Source organism: Callorhinus ursinus, unplaced genomic scaffold, assembly GCF_003265705.2.
Source record: "Callorhinus ursinus isolate GAN/ISIS: 27379988/994484 unplaced genomic scaffold, GSC_fseal_2.0 scaffold6, whole genome shotgun sequence".
Classification (NCBI taxonomy): domain Eukaryota; kingdom Metazoa; phylum Chordata; class Mammalia; order Carnivora; family Otariidae; genus Callorhinus; species Callorhinus ursinus.
Genome location: NW_027397068.1, coordinates 67,860,877 through 67,885,632, shown reverse-complemented (window position 1 = coordinate 67,885,632; position 24,756 = coordinate 67,860,877). Strand labels below are relative to the sequence as shown.

The window sequence follows — 24,756 nt, the reverse complement described above, 5'->3', positions numbered from 1 at the left end:
TGGTAACCATCAGATTGTTCTCTATAATTAAGAGTCTGTTTCTTGGTTTGCCTCCCTCTCTTTTTTTTTGCCCCCCCTTTGTTCATTTGCTTTGTTTATTAAATTCCACATAAGAGTGAAATCATATGGCATTTGTTTTTCTCTGACATATTTCGCTTAGCATAATACTCTCTAGCTCCATCCATGTCATCACAAATGGCAAGATTTCGTTATTTTTTATGGCTGAGTAATATCTCTTCCTTATCCATGCATCAGTATATGGGCACTTGGGCTATTTCCATAATTTGGCTATGGTATTATAATGTTGCTTTGAACATTGGAGTATATGCATCCCTTTGAATTAGTATTTTTGTATTCTTTGGATAAATACATAGTGGTGTGAATCCTGGATCTTGGGGTAATTCTAATTTTAACTTTTTGAGGAAATTCCATACTATTTGCCAGAGTGGCTGCACCAGTTTGCATTCACACCAATATTTCAAGAGGGTTCCTCTTTCTCCATATCCTTTCCAACACCTGTTTATTTCTCGCGTTGTTGATTTTAGCCATTCTGACAGGTGTGAGGTGATGTCCATGCTAAAGTTTTTAGAGGCGAACCATCTTTATAAGTAATTCTCAAATGGCTTGGCAAAATATTTATACATGTGGGCGGAGAGATAAAGCAAATGTGGCAAAATGGTAATAATTTAGGAATCTAGTGAAGGCTATCCAGATGTTCATTGTTAAATATTTCCACAGCTTTCCTATAGTTATAAAAACTTTCAAAATGAAAAGTGGAGAAAAATTTGAAAGGTTAAAAAAACCAAATATTTGAAACAGATGAGTCATTAAAAAACAGATCTTCTTAAAATGTATCTGTCCTTTACAGATCATATTTTTCTGCCATCTCATTTTACTGTGAGATATAAATATACAGGCTTAAAAAAGAAGAATCTTGCAGCAAAAGCAGTGCTTGAAGGAAATTTATAGAATTGAATGCATATATTAGAAAAGAAGAAAAATCTAAAATCAATAATCTAAGTTTCCATCTTGGGAACTTAGAAAAAGAAGAACAAATTAAATCCAAAGTAAGAAGAAGAAAAGAAATAAGAATTAGAGCAAAAATCAGTGAAATGGAAAATAGGCAATCTACAGAGAAAAGCCAATGAAACCAAAAGCTGGTTCTTTAAAAAGACCAATAAAATCAGTAAACCTCTAGCCAGGCTAACTGAGAAAAAAAGAGAGAAGACACAAGTTACTATTATCAGAAATGAAAGAGGTGACATCACTACAGCTTCCATGGAAATTAAAAGAATAATAAAGGAATACTATGAATAACTCTGTGCCCACAAATTTGACAGTCTAGGTGAAACAGACCAATTCCTTGAAAGACACAATCTGCCAAAACTCACATGAGAAGAAATAGATAATCTGAATAGGGCTATAGCTATTAAAGAAATTGAATCAATAATAAATAACCTTCCAAAACAGAAAGAACCAGTTCCAAATGGGTTCACTGGCAAATTCTACCAAATATTTAAGGAAGAAATTATATCAATTCTCTACAAACTTTTCAGAGGATAGAAGCAGAGAGAATATGTCTTAACTCATTCTATGAAGCCAGCATTATCCGGATACCAATACCAGACAAAGACATTACAAGAAAACTACAGACCAATATCTCTCATGAACATAGGCGCACAAGTACTCTATAAAATATTAGAAAATCTAATCCAAAAAAGTATAAAAAGAATTATGTGCCATAACCAAGTGAATTTATCTTAGTTATGCAAGGCTGGTCCAACATTTAAAAATCAATTAATGCAATCCATCACATCAACAGATTTAAAAAGAATAATCACATGATCATATCAATAGATACAGAAAAAAACATTTGACAAAATCTAACACCAATTCATGTTAAAAACTCTTGGTAAACTAGGAAGAGAAGGGAACTATTTATTTATACTTATATTGATAGGCTATTGATAAAGACTACCTACAAAAAGCCTATAGCTAACACCATACTTAATGGTGAGAAAGCTTTCCCACTAAGATCAGGAACAGGGCAAGGATGTTTCTTCTCACTACTTTTCAACATCATACTAGAAGTTCTAGCTAATGCAATAAAGCAAGAAAAGAAAATAAAAAAGATATAGATAGGGAGGAAGACATAAAACTCTTTGTTCTTAGGTGGCATGATCATCTATGTAGAAAGTCTGTAATACTGACAAAAAAAACCCCCAAAAACAAACAAAAAAAACTTCCTGGAACTAATAACTGATTATAGCAAGGTTGCAGGACACAAAGTTAATATACAAAAGTCAGTTGTTTTCCTATATCCAACAATAAGCAAGGGCAATTTGAAATAAAAAACACAATTATCATTTACGTTAGTCCCCCAGAAATGAAATACTTAGGTATCAATCTAACAAAATGTATACAAGATCTATATGAGGAAAACTACAAAATTTTCTGATGAATAAAATCAAAGAAGAACTAAATAGCTAGAGAGATAGTCCATGTTCATGGATAGGAAGACTCAATATTGTCAACATGTCAATTCTTCCAAAATTGACATATAGATTCAATTCAGTCCCAATCAAAATATCAGCAATTGTTTTTGGATATTGACAAATATATTTTAAAGTTTATATAGAGAGGGAAAAAAACCCAGACTAGCCAAACAATTAAAGGAGAAAAACAAAGTTAGAGGACTGACACTACCCAATTTCAAGACTTTTAAGTTTCAGTAATCAAGACAGTGTGGTATTGGTAAAAAGATAAACAAATAGATCAATGGAGCAGAATAGAGAGCCCAGAAATAGACCCTCATAAATGTGGTCAATTGATCTTTGACAAGGGAGCAAAGGCAATACATTGAAGCAAAGATAGTCTCTTCAACAAATGGTGCTGGAATAACTGGACACCCACAGGCAAAGAAATGAATCTAGACACAGACCATACACCCTTCACAAAAATGATTATCTCTACTTAAGGAAGTGATGGAGAAAATTATGTTTAAAGCTATCATAGACCTGTATAGAAAACACAAAACTCCTAGAAGATATTGTAGGAGAAAGCTTAGATGAACTTGAGTATGGTGATACTGTTTTAGATATAGCATCAAAGATGTGATCCATGAAAGAAAACATTAATATGTTCATTTCATTAAAATTAAAAACTTCTCTACAAAGGCAATACAAAGAATTAGAAGACAAGTTACAGACTGGGAGAAAGTATTTGCAAAAGATATATCTGATAAAAGACTGTTATCCAAAATATACAATGAACTCCTAAAATTCAATAATAAGATAAACAACCTTATTAAAAAATGGACTAAATAGCTTAACAGACACTTCATCAAAGAAGATTTACAGATGGCAAATAAGCATACAAAATAATCATGTAAAAGGATGCTCCATATATCATCAAGGAAATTAAATTAAAACAGAATTTTTAAAAAAAGATTTTTATTTATTTGACAGAGAGAGACACAGAGAGAGAGAGGGAACACAAGCAGGGGCAGTGGGGGAGGGAGAAGCAGGCTTCCCGCAGAGCAGGGAGCCCGTCGTGGGGCCTGATCCCAGGACCCTGGGATCATGACTTGAGCCGAAGGCAGACACTTAATGACTGAGCCACCCAGGCATCCCAAAACAGAATTGTGATAACCACTTACACACCTATTAGAATGACCAAAATCTGGAACACTGACACCACCAAATGCCAGTGAGGTTGCGGAGCAACAGGAACTCTCATACATTGCTAATGGGAATGCAAAATGGAATAGCCACTTTGCGAGACAGTTTCTTTGGAATATAGTGGTTTCTTAAAAAACTAAACATAATTTTACCATATAGCTAGCTCAGCAATCATGCTTCTTGGTATTAACCCAAAGGAGTTGAAAACTTATGTCCATACAAAAATCTGCACATGGATATTTATAGCAGCTTATTCACAGTTGCTAAAACTTGGAAGCAACCAAGATGTGCTTCAGTAGGTGAATGGATAAAGAAATTGATACATTCAGACAATGGAATATTAATTAGTGCTAAAAAGAAATATGTTACCAAGCTATGACAAGACATAAAGGAAATTTTAATGCATATTACTAAGTGAAAGAAGCCCATCTGAGAAGGCTACATACTGTATGATTCCAACCATATGACATTCTGGAAAAGGCAAAACTATGGAGACAGTAAAAAGTTCAGTGGTTGCTTGGGGTGGAAGAAATGAATATGCAGAGCACTGAGGACTTTTAGGGCAATGAAAATACTATGATATTATATCATATGATATAATGATAGATACATGTCACTGCACATTTTTTCTATAAATGTAGAATGTACAACACCAACAGTGAACTGTAAGGTATATTATGGACTTTAGCTAATTATGATGTGTCAGTGTAGGTTCATCCTTGGTAAAAAATATACCATTCTGGTGAGTGATGTTGATAATGGGGGGGTGCTATGCACATGTGGGGGCAGGGGGTATAGGAGACATCTCTGTACCTTCCTCTCAATTTTACTATAAACCTAAAACTGCTCTTAAAAAATGAAGTCTCAAAAAATCTGTATTTTTTAAACTTGTGGCTTAGGCAATGAGTGGGATGATTATTACTAATATGAAACATTTTCCCACTGACAGAATTCCAGGAAAACAGATGGAAGTTCTAAATCCATGTGAACATCTTTCAAGATATTTAAAAGTAAAGTAAAAATATATCTTGAGTAGTGTTCAAAGGGATTTGAATCTTATTTTCACACTATCGTTTAGAAAACACTCAATTCCAAGGGATCTCAGCTTGATGATTTCCTGCTAGTTTATACCTAGGTCTTCTTTCCTATGAGTTAGAACTTTCTGTCTCATTTTCCAAGAGAGACATTGGGTAGTTTTTATGATGGGCAAGTTACTATTGCCTCTTCTCTGGGGGTGATGTGGTAAGATTCTAACTTCCTTCTAGGTAGTGAGGTCCAAACAGAAACCTTATGACCCCTTTCTTGTCTTTTTTTTGTACAGATCAGAGGCAGCAGACCTGGAACAAGGACACTCACAGCTTTTTGGTATGTAAATGAAAATTCTTCAAAATTAATTCTTTCTTTTAGTGATATTTATGACCTGAAGGGTCTGTACTCCACTTTGTCATTCTAATCTGTGAATCAAACTGTAATAGACTAGGTATATTTATCCTTAGGCTAGAATTAATGCAGAGGGAAGCTAATAGTATTAATAAATAACAAACTATGTTTGTTCCTCTGTATTTCCCTTGAAAATGGATTCTTGGTGGTAATTACTTTTCAGTGAGAGGGTTGTTTAGTAAAACAATTTATATATAGAATGATCTCTTTTGATCCCCTCAGGGTCAGGAACATACCATAACTATCAAAGTACCATAGAAGTATAATTTTGTGAAGGATTTGTTTATAAGCAAGTATGTGTTTTGATGCCCAGATGCAAATTGAATGCTCTAGAAATGAGGCATTTACTGATCTAAATTTACTACTGATTCAAATAAAATATTTATATTTAGTTATTAGAATATAAAAGTAAAACAATCTTAAGATGTTCTTGCCTTTAAAGTTCATCACTAATGATCTAGGCAAGACTGGAGTTCTTTGAATATGTGTGTAATTCTTCTCATTATTCCTTTGATTTTATATTTATAAGATAACTTAAAAAGAATTGTTATATGTCTTAGTTCCTGACTGGGATATCCATCTCTTGTTTGATTTAACTCTTTTTTAAGATAAAATACAATTCTAAGCTTGCTGGAGAATGCAAGAGAAACAATTTCATTTTCTTTTCTTTTCTTTTTTTTTTTTTTTTCGAGAGAGAGCATGAGTAGAGGTGGAGGGACAGAGGGAGATGGAGAGAGAGAATCTTGAGCAGGCTCCACGCCCAATGTAGAGCCTGAGGTAGGGCTTGATCTCAAGACCCTAAGATCATGACCTGAGCCAAAATCAAGAATTGGGTGCTTAACTCATTGAACCACCTAGGTGCCCTAACAAGGGAAGCATTCTTTCACAGCTATCTATCAAGGACACAGTTTTTGAGTGTGTGACTCTATGGTTGTTACTGAACGTCTGGTAATTTTTCAGAAAATATTAGTGCATCATTAAATTAATATTAATAGCACTTAAATGTGCTATTATTTTTCTATGAGCCAAACCATGATAATAATAACAATCATTATTGCCCCTGGTATGCACTTTCAACCACTCCCAATTATATTTCAACTGTCTTTGAAACATTACTATCCATGATCCATTAGTCACCTCCATTCTTTTTGGTGAGTATTGCTCTCTCTTTTCCTTCTGTAGTTGTTAAAACCCATTGTTTCGTTGTCCAACTCACTGACAAAAAAAATGAGTCTTGGTGCATACGTTTGCTGTTTAGACGTCTTCAAACACATAAAGTCCAATTGTTTCAACATGGGTGTACTTAAGATATGCATTTATTCATGAGACAGATTGTGTGACTCTGGTCAATAATACTCTCACATTGCCTTCTATGGTAAAGAACACTTTAATCACCAAAACATTTGATGTTTCATTGAGGAATTTTAAGTGATACTTTTCACACTTACACTTTTTGTTGATGGTTTGCAAACTGGTTACTGAAAGGTATTGACAAAAATTGGTGGATTTTGCCATCTCTAAAAGTTGTCAAGTACTTTTTCTAGCAAAACACTTCTGATCCTCAGATTAGGGGCCTCCTTATTATCAAAGGTATCTAGAAAGAGCCTGGCTTATTGTCAGAAAAGACGTATGTTATGAGGGAACCCCGCATTGGTGGAAAGACTAGGTAAGATGAACTCTGTGGTCTCTTGTAATATAAAACTTGATAATTCTTATGGAAGATGATACTCAGCCAATGACCAAATTAGATAATCTGAGTTTTGCTAAGCATTATAGCAATTCTTGCACTGAACAAAATCAGAGACAGCATAGTGGTAAAAATGACAGTTTCTGAACTCAGATGGTCTGGGTTTGATCTTATTTCTGACACTTACTAGCTAAGTAACCTCGAGAGCAGACAGTTCATATTTAGTTCTTACTTACAGGTACCTACATTTCTGGTCCCATGATTATTTTGGGTTCTTCACAGAATTTTTCTTCACTTTTTAAAAGTGTGGTAAAATACCTATACCATAAAATTTACCATTTGAGCCATTTTTATTAAATATTAAATACATTCACATTCAGTGATATTAAATACATTCATGTTACTGTGCAACCATCACCACCATCCATCCCCATAACTCTTTTCATCTTGTAGAGTTAAAACTTTACACCCATTAAACAATAACTCTCTATTTTCCTCTCCCCTTTGCCCCTGGTAACCACCACTATACTTTTTGTCTTTATGATTTTGAAGTACTAGTAAGTACTTAATATAAGTTGAATTGTACAGTATTTTTCTTTTTGTGACTGGCTTATTTCACTTAGTGTAATGCCCTCAAGGCTCATTCATGCTGTAGCAGAGGTCAGAATTTCCTTCCTTTAAAGGGCTGACTAATATTCCAGTGTGTGTGTGTGTGTGTGTGTGTGTGTGTGTACCACATTTTCCTTAACCATTTATTTGTTATTGATAGACACTTGGGTTGCTTCCACATTTTAGCCATCATGAATAATGTTGCTGTGAACGTAGATGTATAAATACCTCGTTGAGACCCTGCTTTCAATACTTGTGGGTAAATACGCAGAAGTGGAATTGATGGGTCATATGTTAATTCTATTTTAAATTTTGAATTGTTTTCCACAACAGCTGTACCATTTTACATTCCCACCAACACTTCACAGAGTTCTGAAGTACAGAATGCTTGTCTAATTATTTTGACATATTCCTACTGGGCAATGAATATTGTGAAGTTTTAAGTGAATACATTCTAAAAACAAGGTTATATTTTTCCAATTTCCTTTTTCCTGCTGTGCCTATGAGGGTTATGTTCTAAGTCCTACCTAATGTTAATTTATGTTACCAGGTGATTCAGAGCGTCAATGGACTTTTTCCAGAACAGAAACATGTGGGGCCAAGTTTCATACCTCTAATGGAAAAACAACTTGGACTCCAAGGATTTCTTGGCTTAGTTTAAAATAAACTCTATGTTAAAATCCTGTGTGTTGGCAGTTAAGGAATAGATGACCACATATGTTTTCTTCTGAAGGCTCATAATTTTTTTTTGCACAAAATACACCAATGTGAACAGGAATGGGGACAACTGGGTTACAAAGAGAGAATTGGCTAGCTGAAAAAATACTTATATTGAGGTTTGAAACAGACTGCAAGCTTTCCAAATTACCATGAGAACAGGTTAATATTTGTGGTATTGTTTTTTCTGGTTAAATAATATTTGTGTTTTCTTAAATTTTGGTTCAACAATACAGATATAGCTTTTGGAATCCAATTCCAAAACTGAGAGGTTATTAGCTGAAAATCTCAAAGTCTTTTGAGGTTAATTCCACAAATTAGTGGGGCATTTTCTCAGAAAATCTTCTGCATTTATTGTTTATGGACAGTGAGCGAAGGGAGGAGGAAGAATAAGCTTTCTCAGGGAGCAAAAGTATTCTGGTTGTCAGACATTTCATTTCTCCTTAGTTTTTTGTACTCCATAGAAATATCAATGTCTTTCCTAATAAAGCCACTTTCCAACGAAAGTGTTCAAAAAAGGCTCTAACGACCTTGGGTATATGGCGGTTTACACAGGAAAAATTTAAACATAACTTAAAGAAATTTAGCAAAGACTTTTGCAAATGATTCGTGAGGCACAGGGAGCTCTTATCAGGTGAGGCTAAATTATGCTGTGGTAGCAAATTAACCCCGAAACCACAGTGGCTTAACACAAGGAATTTTTATTTCTTACTCGCACTGTATGTTCAATGCTGTTCCCATGAGAAGGGGAGGCCCCTCTTCCGCACACGATCTCTCAGAGGTGCGAGCTGATGGAAGCTTCACCTCCTTGTGGTGCTACCATGGCAACAGGTGGCTTCTGGGTTTGCCGTGAACAGGGGAGGAGAGAATGTGGGGCACTCATACTCTTCTCCAGGCTGGGAGTGAGGCACATCACCTCCACCCAGAGCCATGGGCCAGAACTAGTCACATGGCCTCTCCAAACAACCTGAGGTGGGCGGTCTTCCTGGGGCATGAGGGAGGAGAGAAAAACTAGATTTAATGAGCACCAATAATTTCCTCTTTGATGAATTTTGCTGGAAAGTCTTGGATTAGGCATCTCTACAAGACAATTCTCCTTCCTAAATCAGTCACATTCATAATTCCTTATGTTTTACTATATAGGTAAGTAATTTTCATGTTTTTAAATTAATTTCACCTTTTTTATGTGCTAATTTTAGGTAGGAATAAATAAAACAAGGGTTATTGAAAAGGAGTCAGTGAAGGTATAGATATAATCAAACATGGAAAGAATGTCTACGGAAAAAATGGCCCTCCTATGTCAATGTATCTATAGGCTTCATTTGTATTTTTAGTTATATTTTATTATTTCTTTTTCTTTTCTATAAAACCATAACTTGAAATTAAACAGAACTCCAAATGCAGTAAGGACTGATTGCAAAATCAGTGCAAGGGATATTGAACTGGAAATAAGAAACCATACTTTAGATCAGTTTTAATAGATTGTCCTTAATTTATTTTATACTTTTTTTTTCCATTTTATGGTCATCTTTTCCTGAATCTTAATCTCATTTTTTTTACTGTCTTATATCTCATGTTTTTGTCCCTAAATTTCTTTTTCTATTTATTGAAATGTTTTATCAAGCAATATTTTCATATCCAGTACATGGAGAATAAACGTGTCTGCAAGTGTCTTTATTTTGCCCTCATGATTGATTGTGTGCTTGGATATGGAATTTTATGTACATATTTAGTTTTGATTCAGAACTTTGAAGCATTGCTTTGAAGTATTGCATATGCTCTAACATTCCATGTTGTCTGTAAGAGATCTGATGTTATTCTTATTCGTGTTTCTTTGTAGATAATACCATTTTATCCTATCTGTAAACGTTTAGGATTTCTTCTTAAGATTTTTATTTATTTATTTGTCAGAGAGAGAGAGAGTGAGCGCAGGCAGGGGGAGCGGCAGGCAGAAGGAGAGGGAGAAGCAGACTCCCCATTGAGCAGGGAGACCAATGTGGGACTCGATCCCAGGACCCTGGGATCATGACCTGAGCCGAAGGCAGACGCTTAACCCACTGAGCCACCCAGGTGTCCCTAAACTTTTAGGATTCTTTGTATGCCTTTGACATTCTGAAATTCCACAAGTCATATACAGCTCTTCATCTTAAATATCTAGTTTAGCATTTTGTGGCATAGGAAGATTTCTTTTTTCCCCTCTCTCCCAGGGCTCTCTCCCCACTGTTTTGGTTTTGTTCTCTATTCTCCCCACTGACTCATCAAGATGGCCACTTCTAACTCCAGGCTTGCCCTGTGCTCATGGCTCAAATCAGAGGAAAAATGACAAGATTCTTTCCCAATGCTTTAGGGAGAATTTCCTGGCTAGCCTTAGTTCATTTACTCTTCTCTTAATTGGCCATTGTGGCCAAGGTGTTAACTACTTTGGTCCATTTACTTCTTACCACCTCTTCTGCCCTCACTGTGGTCCAAAGCATTCTCATATATTCTCTAGCTTACTGCAGTGGCCTCCTAACTGGCCTCTGGGTTTATGTCTTTGCTTCCTTCAGTCTCTGCTCAGTCCTGGAGCGGAGCTGTTAACATGTGTGTCAGATCAAACTCTATAAAGCTTGCCTGTTTCACTTCAAGAAAAGCCAAAGTCTTCAGCAATAGCTCAAAAGGCCACCCACAGTCCGCATGAGCTGGCCTCCCGTAATCCCTCTGACCTCATCTCCTACTCTCTCCCCCCATTGCACACTCAACCTCTGCCATGCTGGCCTCCTTGCTGTGCCTTACACATGCCAGACACACTCTCAGTCCCAATTCAGGCCTCTGCCTTGGCTGTTCTCTAACCCTGACTGCTCACCCTTGGATTTCTACTGACTGCTTCCTTACCTCTTCCTGGTCTTCACTCAAATGTCACCTATTTAGTGAGACTGTTCCCATCCATGCAATTAAAATGACAGCCCTCTATAATACTCATCCTTATTTTGTTTTTCTTCATTTATCTCCATCTCATGTGCCATTTATTTTACTTATTTATTTTGTTAATTGTCTACTCCCCTGAAATATAAACCCCATGAGGGCAAGGAGATTTTTATCTATTTAGGTTGTATCTTCAGGCTCTAAAACTGTGCCTGCTACATGGTTAGCCAATAAATATTTGTTAAATGAGTGAATGGCTGGCAAACCTAGCCATATGCTTGCTCCTGGTCTGGGGATGTGGGGTCATATGATTGACAGTGTGACGGGGGGTGAGGGGAAGGAAAAGAAGCTGATCAGGCAAAAATTAATAAATGTCCAAAAAAAGATCCTTCTGGTGAATATTGAGAAATGGGGTCTCTGTTAAAAGGGGATAAGATGAGTAGGTGGAAGAAAGAAGCAGACTCTGAAACAGGACAGTTTTTCTAGTTTGTTTGATTTTGAATTTTGAGTGTATATAATTGTCCTTATATGTTACAATAATCTTTAAATGTTAGGTAATTTTGCGTGGAAAAAACTTACAGGGAAGATTTTTTTTTCTGCTTTTCTACATCATTTGTTTCTAATTTCAATTAGATTTTTACTCCCACTGACCAATGTATGAAAGAATAAGGTAGATTTGGGCAAAGAATATTTTACTTCTTTCAGGAGAGCAGGTTGCAAGATGGGTTTTCAGGTAATCTCTCTATATTAGATTTCTTCTTAACTGTTTGCCTGCATCCAAATGAAATTTTTGAAGTTAATTTCTGGCTAAATAATTGGCAGGCTAAGAGCTATCCCTCAGAAGTTTTTATTTGTATCTAATACCCCTTACCTCCTTCATCAGTCTTGCTGGAGTTCCATTTTATTAATTTTTGTCCAAAGAACTAACTTTGTGTTTTATTAATCTTCTCCTTATTTTTCTATTTCGTTGATTTCTGCCTTTATTTTTCCTATTTCTTCCTTGGTTTGCTAGTTTGCTATTTTTCCAGTTTCATGTGTTGAGTCCTTAGCTTGTTTTTATTCCCCCTTGTATTCTGATAAATGTATTTAAGGTATACATTTCCTTCTAAAAAATGCTTTAGTAGTGTGCCCTAAAGATGTGTAGTGTTTTCAATGGTGATAAATTCTAAATATTTCCCATTTGATTTCCTTCCTGATTTAGATTTTTTTAGTAGTGTGAGATTTTGTTTTTAGACATATGGACATTTTAAAGCTATGTTTTCATTATTAATTTCTACAATTAAAGCATTGTAATCAGAGAAAATAATCTGTGTTAAACTGATTCTGTGCAATTTATCAAGACTTCTGTTGTAATATAGTACTTTGTCAATTTTTGATAATATGCCACGTGTGATGGAAATGTGTGTATTTCTCAAGTACAGAGTTCTGTGTATCTGAAATTTATCAATTTGTGTCATCTGCCTTTCTATTTACTTATTGTCTGCATTGATTTCTGAGAGATGGGTGCTATAATCTTCAACTATAATTGCCAATTTATTTGCTTCTTTTTCCAGTTCTATGAATTGTGGTTGCTTGATGTATTTTGAGGCAATATATATATATTCTTATGAAGGTTATATTATCTGGCTTTTTTTATTGGCCTATACCATCTTTGCCTATTAAATGTATGTTTAATGATACACAGTAAATATATATATGTGTAAGAATTTTATATTTTCGGATTTTAAAATTTTCACCACAGCTTGCTTTTCCTTTATGTTTGCCTGGATATCTGTTTCCATCTTTTTTTAACCTTCCATATCATTTTGTTTTCTGTTTTTCTTCTTTTAGATACATATTGTTAGGTCTTGGTTTTTAAAATAACTTTTATTTTGCAATATAATATACATTGTGTTAAATAAAATATAAATACAGAAGAGTGTACAGACAAATTTGAGTACCTCAGTGATTTATCACAGAGTATAACTTCTAGACTATGTGAGTCAAGAAATAGAATACTGGGTGATTCAGTTGGTCAAGTCTCTGACTTCAGCTCAAGTCATGATCTTGGGGTCTTGGGATTGAGCCCTTTGCTCAATGGGGAGTCTGCTTGTCCCTCTCCCTCTCCCTCTGCCCCTCCCCACTGCTTGTGCTTTCTCTCTCTCTCTCTCTCAGATAAATAAATAAAACCTTAAAAAAAAGAATACTGTCAAAACCCTAGAATCTTCTCTTGTTTCCCTTCCAATAAATCTTGCCATCTTCCCAAAGGTAACCACTCTCCTGCCATTTGTGGTAATTCATTCTTGCATTCCTTTATAGTGTTATGACCTAAGTGTACTTTACTAACCCTATGGTCTAGTTTTGCTTGTTTATATTCTTTTGTGTCTGGCTTCTTTCTCTCAGTATTATGTGACTGTGAGTAGAAGGAGTTTTTTCCTTTTTATTGCTAAGTAGTGTTCCATTGTATGACTATACCACAATTTATCTGCATTCCTATTGATGGACATTTGGGTTGTTTTGAACTTTTTGGCTGTTATAAATAAAGCTGCTGGAAAAATTGTTACACGTGTTCAGTGTACAGGTGCATGCATATCTGATGGATCATAGACTCTGCATGTGATCCATTTTGGGAGATATTGCTAAACAGCTTTCCAGAATGGTTGTCCCAATTGACTCCCAACAGCAGTGTTTGAGAGTTTTTTCATTGGCTTTACAATGTTGCTGATACATGGTATCGTCAGTCTTTTAAAATTTCATGATTTTGGCAGTTTTGCCTTGCATTTCCCTGTAAAGGAGCAATAAGCACCTTTTCTTTTCTTTTTTTTTTTTAAAGATTTTATCCATTTATTTATTTGACAGAGAGAGCACAAGCAGGGGGAGTGGGAGAGGAAGAAGCAGGCTCTCTGATGAGCAGGGAGCCCCATGCAGGACTCAATCCCAGGACCCTGGGATCATAACCTCAGCTGAAGGCAGACGCTTAGCCATCTGAGCCACCCAGGCGCCCAGCACCTTTTCATACATATTTGGTTAATTGATATCCTCCTTTGTAAAACGGCTCTTAAGTCTTTTCCCATTTTTCTCTTGGGTTTTTTTTTTTTTTTTTTTGCTTGTTTCTTATTGATTTATAGGACTCCTTCACACATTCTGGTGTAGGATTGTACAGGTTATATGTGTTGTACATGTCTTTTCTCATTCATTTATTTGCTTTTACAAGCCCTAATGCTGTTTTTGGGTGAGTGGAAATTCTTAATTTGTGTGTTCCAACTTACGAAGCTTTTCCTTTATGGTTAGAGCCAGTGGGGAAGTGGATGTATTTTCAATAAATGATAAACAGTTGGTTATCAATTTAAAAAATGAAGCTTTACTCTTATTTGAAACTAGGATAAAAAATCAATCGTAAGTAGAGGGGAACCTGTGTAGCTTAGTTGGTTAAGTGTCCAACTCTTGATTTCGGCTCAGGTCATGATCTCAGGGTTGTGAGTTCAAGCCCCATGTCAGGCTCTGCGCTTGGTGCAGTCTCTCTCCCTCCCAACCCTCTCTCTCCCTCTCCCCCTCCCCCCTTTCTAAAAATAAATAAATAAATCTTAAAAAATCAATTATGGGGGGGTGGATCGAGATGGTGGAGGAGTAGGAGACCTGGATTTCATCTGGTCTCAGGAATTCAGCTGAATAGGGATCAGACCATTCTGAACACCTACGAACTCAACAGGAGATCGAAGAAAAGAATAGCAACAACTCTCTGAACAGAGAAGCGACCACTTTCTGGAAGGTAGGACGTGCGGAGAAGTGAATCCGAGGCGATATTCGGGAGGATAGACGGCGGGGGAGGGGGCCTCCGTCGGCTGCTTCTGGCAAGTGACAGAGCTGCGGAGCACAAAATCGGACCTTTTAGAAGTCGGCTCTGCTGAGGGACATCACTCCAGTGGCTAAGCGGGGGGTTGGAACCCTCATGGGACACTGTGGTCTCAGGACCCTTGGGGTCACAGAAAGACCGGGGGTGCCTGAGTGCGGCAGAGCTCCCAGGTATCGGAGCGGGGAAGCCGGCTGCAGAGACGGAGCCGAGGCACGGGCTCTCAGCTCGGGGTGGCCATAAACTGTGACCCGCGGCCCAGTCAGGCCACTGCTCCTCCAGCAGGGACCCAACAAGCGGCAGAGCCGGGGAGACTCCCCTTCCTCCCCCGGGAGGAGCGGCGCGGGAATGCACTGCAGGGATCTGCTGGGTTTGGAGACTCCACACGGGATTGGGTGCCAGAGATAGAAACGCTCGGTCACAGGCCGGGTGAGCACGGAGTGCGGCCGGAGACCGGGGAGACGGGAGTGATTGACTGCTTTTCTCTGGGGGCGCACTGAGGAGCGGGGCCCCGAGTTCTTGGCTCCTCTGGGGTGGAGATTGGGAGGCCGCCATTTTCACTCTCATCCTCCAAAGCTGTACCGAGAGCTTGCAGGGAACAAAAGCTCCCGAGAGCAAACCCGAGCAGCTTGCTTAGCCCTGACCAACAAGGGCGGGGCAATTCCGCCTCCGGCAAAGACATTTGGGAACCACGGCAACAGGCCCTTCCCCAGAAGATCGGCAAGAACCGCCAGCCAAGACCAAGTTTACCGATCAATGAGAACGGGAGAACTCCAGCACTAGGGGAATACTGCACATAGAATCCATGGCTTTTTTACCATGATTCTTTAGTCTTTCAAAGTTAATTTTTTTTAACTGTCTTTTTTTTTTTTTAATTTTTTTTTTTCCCTTTTTTAAACAACATCTTATCAATCCCTTTCTTAAAAAACATTTTTATTTTTCATTTTTAGAGCCATATTCTGTCCCTTCATAGTAGTCACCCTTATTTTTGGCATATATAAATAAGTTGTTCTCTCTTTAAAATTTTGCGATACACTTTTCTAACAGATCAAAATATACCCTAAATCTCTACTGTATAGCTTTGTTCTAGTCTTCTGCCTGATCACATTCTCTCCCCCCCCTTTTTTTTAAATCCTCTTCTTTCTTTTTTCAAACAACTTCTTATCAATTCCTTTTATAAAATTTTTTATAATTTTCATCTTTACAGTCATTCCATCCCTTCATTGTATCAGCCCTTATTTTTGTACATATGTAAGTTTTTCTTTCTTTAAAATTTTGGGAGGCACTTTCTTCTAACAGACCAAAATACACCCAAAATCTAGTGTGTGGCACTGATCTATGCACCAGCCTGATCATATTTGATCATATTCTGTTTGTTTTGTTTTGTTCTGTTTTTCTTTGTTTTTATCTTTTTCTTTGTTTTTTTTTTTTTCTTTTTCTTTTTTCTTTCTTTCCCTTTCTTTTCCCCCAGTTTCAGGTCTTTTCTGATTTGTTTAGAGTATATTTTCTGGGGACGTTTTTACCCTGTTAGCATTTTGTTCACTCATTCATCTATTCTCCTCTGGACAAAATGACAAGGTGGAAAAAAATCACCTCAACAACAAGAACAAGAGGTAGTACCAACTGCCAGGGACCTACTCAATACGGACATTAGTACGATGTCGGACCTAGAGTTCAGAATCATGATTTTAAAGATACTAGCTGGGCTTGAAAAAGGCATGGAAGTTTTTGGAGAAACCCTCTCTGGAGAAATAAAAGAACTAAAATCTAACCAAGTTGAAATCAAAAAGGCTATTAATGAGGTGCAATCAAAAATGGGGGTGCTAACTGCTAGGATAAATGAGGCAGAAGAGAGAATCAGTGATATAGAAGACCAAATGTTGGAAAATAAAGAGGCTGAGAAAAAGATAACTACTGGATCATGAGGGCAGAATTTGAGATATTAAGTGATACCATAAGATGAAACAACATTAGAATAATTGGAATCCCAGAAGAAGAAGAAAGAGAGAAAGGGGCAGAAGGTATATTGGAGCAAATTATAGCAGAGAACTTCCCTAATTTGGGGAAGGAAACAGGCATCAAAATCCAGGAGGCACAGAGAACGCGTCTCAAAATCAATAAAAATTGGTCAACACCCCAACATCTAATAGTAAAACTTACGAGTCTCAGACACAAAGAGAAAATCCTGAAAGCAGCTCGGGACGAGAGATCTGTAACCTACAATGGTAGAAACATTAGATTGGCAGCAGACCTATCCACAGAGACCTGGCAGGCCAGAAAGGACTGGCATGATATCTTCAGAGCACTAAACGAGAAAAATATGCAGCCAAGAATACTATATCCAGCTAGGCTGTCATTGAAAATTGAAGGAGAGATAAAAAGCTTCCCGGACAAACAAAAACTAAAGGAATTTTCAAACACGAAACCAGCCCTCCAAGAAATATTGAAAGAGGTCCTCTAAGCAAAGAGAGAACCTAAAAGCAGCATAGATCAGAAAGGAACACAGACAATATACAGTAACAGTCACCTTACAGGCAATACAATGGCACTAAATTCATACCTTTCGATAGTTACCCTGAATGTAAATGGGCTAAATGCCCCAATGAAAAGACACAGGCTATCAGATTGGATTAAAAAACAAGACCCATCGATATGCTGTCTGCAAGAGACTCATTTTAGACCCAAAGACATCCCCAGATTGAAAGTGAGGGGGTGGAAAACCATTTGCCATGCTAATGGACACCAAAAGAAAGCTGGGGTGGCAATCCTTATATCAGACAAATTAGATTTTAAAACAAAGACTGTAATAAGAGATGAGGAAGGACACTATATCCTACTTAAAGGGTCTATCCAACAAGAAGATCTAACAATTGTAAATATCTATGCCCTAACATGGGAGCAGCCAATTATATAAGGCAATTAATAACAAAAGCAAAGAAACACATTGACAACAATACAATAATAGTGGGGGAGTTTAACACCCCCTGACTGAAATGGACAGATCATCTAAGCAAAAGATCAACAAGGAAATAAAGACTTTAAATGACACACTGGACCAAATGGACTTCACAGACATACTCAGAACATTCCATCCCAAAGCAGTGGAATACACATTCTTCTCTAGTGCCCATAGAACATTCTCCAGAATAGATCACATCCTAGGTCACAAGTCAGGTCTCAACTGGTACCAAAAGATTGGGATCATTCCCTGCATATTTTCAGACCACAATGCTTTGAAACTAGAACTCAATCACAAGAGAAAAGTCAGAAAGAACTCAAATACATGGAGGCTAAAGAGCATCCGACTAAAGAATGAATGGGTCAACCAGGAAATTAAAGAAGAATTAAAAAAATTCATGGAAACCAATGAAAATGAAAACACAACTGTTCAAAATCTTTGGGATACAGCAAAGGCAGTCCTAAGAGGAAAGTATATAGCAATACAAGCCTTTCTCAAGAAACAAGAAAGGTCTCAGATACACAACCTAACCCTACACCTAAAGGAGCTGGAGAAAAAACAGCAAATAAAGCCTAAACCCAGCAGGAGAAGAGAAATAATAAAGATCAGAGCAGAAATCAATGAAATAGAAACCAAAAGAACAGTTGAACAGATCAACGAACTAGGAGCTGGTTCTTTGAAAGGATTAACAAGATTGATAAACTCCTGGCCAGACTTATCAAAAAGAAAAGAGAAATGACCCAAATCAACAAAATGATGAACGAAAGAGGAGAGATCACAACAGGACGTATTATGAGCAACTCTATGCCAGCAAATTAGATAACCTGGAAGGAATGGATGCATTCTTAGAGATGTATCAACTACCAAAACTAAACCAGGAAGAAATAGAAAACCTGAACAGACCTATAACCACTAAGGAAATTGAAGCAGTCATCAAAAGTCTCCCAACAAACAAAAGCCCAGGGCCAGAGGGCTTCCCAGGGGAATTCTACCAAACATTTCAAGAAGAATTAATACCTATTCTGAAACTGTTCCAAAAAATAGAAATGGAAGGAAAACTTCCAAACTCGTTTTATGAGGCCACCATTACCTTGATCCCAAAACCAGACAAAGACCCCATCAAAAAGGAAAATTACAGACCAATATCCTTGATGAACACGGATGCAAAAATTCTCACCAAAATACTAGCCAATAGGATCCAACAGTACATTAAAAGGATTATTCACCACAACCAAGTGGGATTTATCCCTGGGCTACAAGTTTGGTTCAACATCCACAAATCAATCAATGTGATACAATACATTAACAAAAGAAAGAACAAGAATCATATGATCCTCTCAATAGATGCAGAAAAAGCATTTGACAAAATACAGCATCCTTTCTTGATCAAAACTCTTCAGGGTATAGGGATAGAGGGTCCATACCTCAATATTATAAAAGCCATCTATGAAAAACCTACAGCGAATATCATTCTCAATGGGGAAAAATGGAGAGCTTTCCCCCTAAGGTCGGGAATGCGGCAGGGATGTCCACTATCACCACTGCTATTCAACATAGTATTAGAAGTCCTAGCCACAACAATCAGACAGCAAAAAGAAATCAAAGGCATCCAAATTGGCAAAGAAGAAGTCAAACTTTCACTCTTTGCAGATGATATGATACTTTATTTGGAAAACCCAAAAGACTCCACCCCAAAACTGCTAGAACTCTTACAGGAATTCAGTAAAGTGGCAGGATATATAATCAATGCACAGAAATCAGTGGCATTCCTATATACCAACAACAAGACAGAAGAAAGAGAAATTAAGGAGTCGATCCCATTTACAATTGCACCCAAAACCATAAGATACCCAGGAATAAATCTAATCAAGAGGCAAAGAATCTGTACTCAGAAAACTATAAAATACTCATGAAAGAAATTGAAGAAGACACAAAGGAAGGGAAAAACATTCCACGCTCATGGATTGGAAGAACAAATATTGTGAAGATGTCAATGCTACCTAGAGCAATCTACACATTCAATGCAATCTCCATCAAAATACCATCAACTTTTTTTTTAAAGAAATGGAACAAATAAATCCTAAAATTTGTATGGAACCAGAAAAGACCCCAAATAGCCAGAGGAATGTTGAAAAAGAAAAGCAAAGCTGGCAGCATCACAATTCCGGACTCCCAGCTCTATTACAAAGCTGTCATCATCAAGACAGTATGGTACTGGCACAAAAACAGACACATAGATCAATGGAACAGAATAGAGAGCCCAGAAATGGACCCTCAACTCTATGGTCAACTCACCTTTGACAAAGCAGGAAAAAATGTCCAATGGCAAAAAGACAGTCTCTTCCACAAATGGTGTTGGGAAAATTGGACAGCCACATGCAGAAGAATGAAACTGGACCATTTCCTTACACCACACACAAAAATAGACTCCAAATGGTTGAAAGACCTAAATGTGAGACAGGAGTCCATCAAAATCCTAAAGGAGAACACAGGCAGCAACCTCTTCGACCTCAGCCACAGCAACTTCTTCCTAGAAACATCGCCAAAGGCAAGGGAAGCCAGGGCAAAAATGAACTATTGGGATTTCATCAAGATAAAAAGCTTTTGCACGGCAAAAGAAACAGTCAACAAAACCAAAAGACAACCAACAGAATGGGAGCAAATATTTGCAAATGACATATCAGATAAAGGGCTAGTATCCAAAATCTATAAAGAACTTATCAAACTCAACACCCAAAGAACAAATAACCCAATCAAGAAGTGGGCAGAAGACATGAACAGACTTTTTTCCAAAGAAGACATCCAAATGGCCAACAGACACATGAAAAAGTGCTCAACATTGCTTGGCATCAAGGAAATCCAAATCAAAACCTCAATGAGATACCACCTCACACCAGTCAGAATGGCTAAAATTAACAAGTCAGGAAATGACAGATGTTGGTGGGGATGTGGAGAGAGGGGAACCCTCCTACACTGTTGGTGGGAATGCAGGCTGGTGTGGCCACTCTGGAAAACAGTATGGAGGTTTCTCAAATAGTTGAAAATAGAGCTACCATATGATCCAGCAATTGCACTACTGGGTATTTACCACAAAGATATAAATGTAGGGATCTGAAGGGGTACGTGCACCCCAATGTTTATAGCAGCAATGTCCACAATAGCCAAACTATGGAAAGAGCCAAGATGTCCATCAACAGATGAGTGGATAAAGAAGAAGGGGTGTATATACACAATGGAATATTATGTAGCCATCAAATGGAATGAGATCTTGCCATTTGCAACGACGTGGATGGAACTGGAGGGTCTTATGCTGAGTAAAATAAGTCAATCAGAGGAAGATGTATCATCTGACCTCACTGATATGAGGAATTCTTAATCTCAGGAAACAAACAGGGTTGCTGGAGTAGGGGTGGGGAGGGAGGGATGGGGTGGCTGGGTGATAGACATTGGGGAGGGTATGTGCTATGGTGAGCCCTGTGAATTGTGCAAGACTCTTGAATCACAGATCTGTAGCTTTGAAACAAATCATGCAATATATGTTAAGGAAAAAAAAAAGAAGATAGCAGGAGGGGAAGAATGAAGGGGGGGAAATCGGAGGGGGAGACGAACCATGAGAGGTGATGGACTCTGAAAAACAACCTGAGGGTTCTAGAGGGGAGGGGGTGGGAGGATGGGTTAGCCTGGTGATGGGTATTGAAGAGGGCATGCTCTGCCTGGAGCACTGGGTGTTACGCACAAACAATGAATCATGGAACACTACATCAAAAATTAATGCTGTAATGTATGGTGATTAACATAACAATAAAAAATTAAAAAATCAATTATAAGTAGATTGTCAGTCTAATATGAAAGGCAGACAATGAAAGTTTTAGAAGAAAAGGTAGGATAATATCCTTATTACCATAAGATAGTAAAATTAACAGCAAATTAAAAACACTAACCATATTCATCTTTACACTCTCGAGTATTGTAAACTAATGAACACGGTATATTTTCCATTTATTTAGTTCTTTAATTTCTTTCAATAGTGTTTTGTAGATTTACAAATTTCTTCATACGAGTATCACACATCTTTCATTAGATTCATTCTAATGTATATGAAATTTAATGATGTTGATGTATATGTATTTTCTTAAAAATTTTATTTCATACTATTTGTTGCTGATATGTAGAAATGATACTGATTTTTACATATTGGCCTTGTGTCTAGCAACCCTTCTATATCCACTCTTTCGTTTTAATAATTCATGTGTAGGTTCTTTTCCACATGTAATATCATCTGAAAATACTGACAGTCTTAATTTCTTATTTTTGATCATTATAATTCTTACAGTTTTTTTAATGAGCCCTTCTAATACAATGCGGTTGAATGATGGTGAACGTCTTTGGTTTATTCCTAATATTAAAGAAAAAGGTTTCAACATTTCACCATCAAAAATGTGATGGAGGAAATAAGGACCACTTTACTTACTGAAAATGGTGGAGTAAGGACCTCCTGTTTTGCCCATGATAAGATTTGGGAAGGGCTAGGCTTGGCAGCTCATCTCTGATCTACCCGGTTTTAGCTGGAGTGGTTGGGAGGAGAATCTACTTCTAAGATCACTTTTTCATCTACACATCTACAGCCTGGGCATTCTTTGGCTCCTTCTTCTGCACATGGTGCTTCTTCCTCCTGGCACTATCCACATGGGTTTTATGGCATGGCCATCTCAGAGGAATCAGACTTTATAAATGTCATCTGGTTACCTCCAAAATAAGCCTATTTCTTTCAGATCTAAAAATCCTATGAGTCTGAGTCTCTGAGGTCATACAAATTGTAATTAAACATATCTATTTAATTAAAAACAATTTCTAATCTAAACTCGGGGCATAACCAAATTTCCGTACTATGGGGTGAAGAAAAAATAGATGATTCCTTGTTTTTTGTGAGGACAGACTTTTACTTTGAGGTTAGATGATGTTATCTAGGGTGGTGGAAGTGTGGCAGGTGCACATGTAAGTTGACTGTGAGGAGGTGGGTATAAAACTGTGTAGGTGATGTGTGAGTGAAAAAGGCAGTGTGTGAAGTAACAAGGTTGGGCGGGCCACAGGAAGCTGGGCGGACCACAGGAAGCTGGCTGGAAAAAAAAAGTCTTTGGCTTTACTGAATTAAAAGCAAGAATAAAATAACCCAAAGACAAATGGAAAATCTCACACACAAAGTCTAGAAAGGGATGGAAACAAAAATAATCACACATGTGTTCAGGGAAAGGTGAACTGAAGTGTCTGTCTAATTACAATCTACCCTGTAATTTGTGTACGACTTTGTCTAATTAAAAAACAGAGGAGCAAACACTTCCTTTAGAAAGAAACACAAAATATTCTTTTGCAAAACAAATTTCTCAGTTTAGAACTCTAGTAGTTAAAAAAAAGCCCTACTGAAATCAAAAGAATGTTAAATTAGGGAGTCAAATGTTTCAGTCTTTGGTCTCTAGCTAAACCGTCTACTTACATGTTGGACCACTAGGTGTCTCTTTGCATACGTGTTAGGATTCCAGCCCGAGAAAGCTAATCTAGTCTTGAAGGAAGTTGTTAGATGGATTGTGTCAACAAATGTTTCCATTTGAGTGTATTTAGGGATGACTTTAATTTAACAATTCTTCAGAAAGGATAAATAGATGTGTTTTGGCTACATCTCTCTCACTCTTTAGAAGTTTTGGAAACGTTAACCCAGGATTGTCAGCCCATGCAAAATTCAGGTACTTAAACCAGGGTGGTTGGCAGGCTGTTAGGATGGAAGAGCCTGCCCATTTAAGATGATGACCAGGAGGTGAGGCCCCCATTATTTCTGAATGAAGCCTTGGCAAGGATACTCACTTCCCAAACAAGCTGTGTTTGGCTCTCCGATGTCTCTTTCTAGGAACTGTAGTCCTTCCTGATCAGATCCTTCAAAATTACCCAGGGGCAGCTGATTTGTGGTTGCACATGGCCCTTTGAGTACAAAGTATCAATTACTTTGAGTCACATAAACCCCTCTAAATTGTCCAAATTTGGTAAATAATTTATACACCCTGTTTCATCCTGCAAGAAAGTAATGAGATTTACTGTTTGCAGAAAAATTAAGCATGTTGCTACGGAGAAGCTGAAAAGGCAAATTATTATAAGAGACAACACTGCTAATGTCCAAAGGGCCCTGAGCCTGGAGTCTGAATTAAAATTCTGACTTTATAACGTGCTAGCTGTGGAATGTAGGTGGTCTACCTGCTCTATGTGTCAGTTTCTTTGTAAAAGTATAGGTGATGTTACTTTACAGAGTTGACACGCAGACCAAAAACAGTTTGCAATAATTCTGCCAAATATCATGGTAAGATCCTCTAAGAGAAGTCACCCTATTCTTTAAATTTTTTTTCCTGAGAAATAAATGACAACATCACTGTATAAGTTCAAGTTATACAGCACGATGGTTTTTCTTTTTTTACTGAAATATGGTTGACATATAATGTATTAATTTCAGGTGTACCAAATAATAATTCAATACTTACATACATGATGAAATGATCACCGTGATGTCTAGTTACCATCAGTCACCATACAAAGTTATTACAATGTAATTGACTGCATTCCCTGACAGTATAATGGTTTGATTTACATATATTGTGAAATGATTACTCAAATTGCTTCAGCAAACATCCATCTTATATAAATACAGTAAAAAAAAAAAAGAACAAAAGAATAAAGGGAAAAAAATTTCTTTTTGTGATGAGAACTCTTAGAATTTACTCTTAACAACTTTCCTATACGTCATACAACAGTGTTAGCTAGTCATCATGGTGTACCTTATATCTCTAGTACTTATTTATCTTACAACAGGAAGTTTGTACATTTTGACCACTGTCCTCCAATTTCCCCTCCCCCAATCCCTGCTTCTGGTAACCACAAGTCTGATCTCTTTTTC

General features: G+C 37.2%; 1 protein-coding gene across 5 annotated transcripts in view; it reads left to right on the top strand.

Moving 5' to 3' along the window:
* The window catches only part of IPCEF1 (interaction protein for cytohesin exchange factors 1), a 180,932-nt gene that overhangs the window by 50,724 nt on the left and 105,452 nt on the right, over window positions 1-24,756 (top strand). For 4 of the 5 annotated variants that reach the window (XM_025866361.2, XM_025866360.2, XM_025866364.2 and 1 more), the window contains one exon: window positions 5,002-5,045. In XM_025866361.2, the coding sequence (XP_025722146.1) occupies window positions 5,002-5,045 (44 nt within the window). Of the gene's footprint in view, window positions 1-5,001; window positions 5,046-14,718; window positions 14,783-24,756 lie in introns of those variants that run through there. The other variant, XM_073894126.1, reaches the window with a different exon arrangement.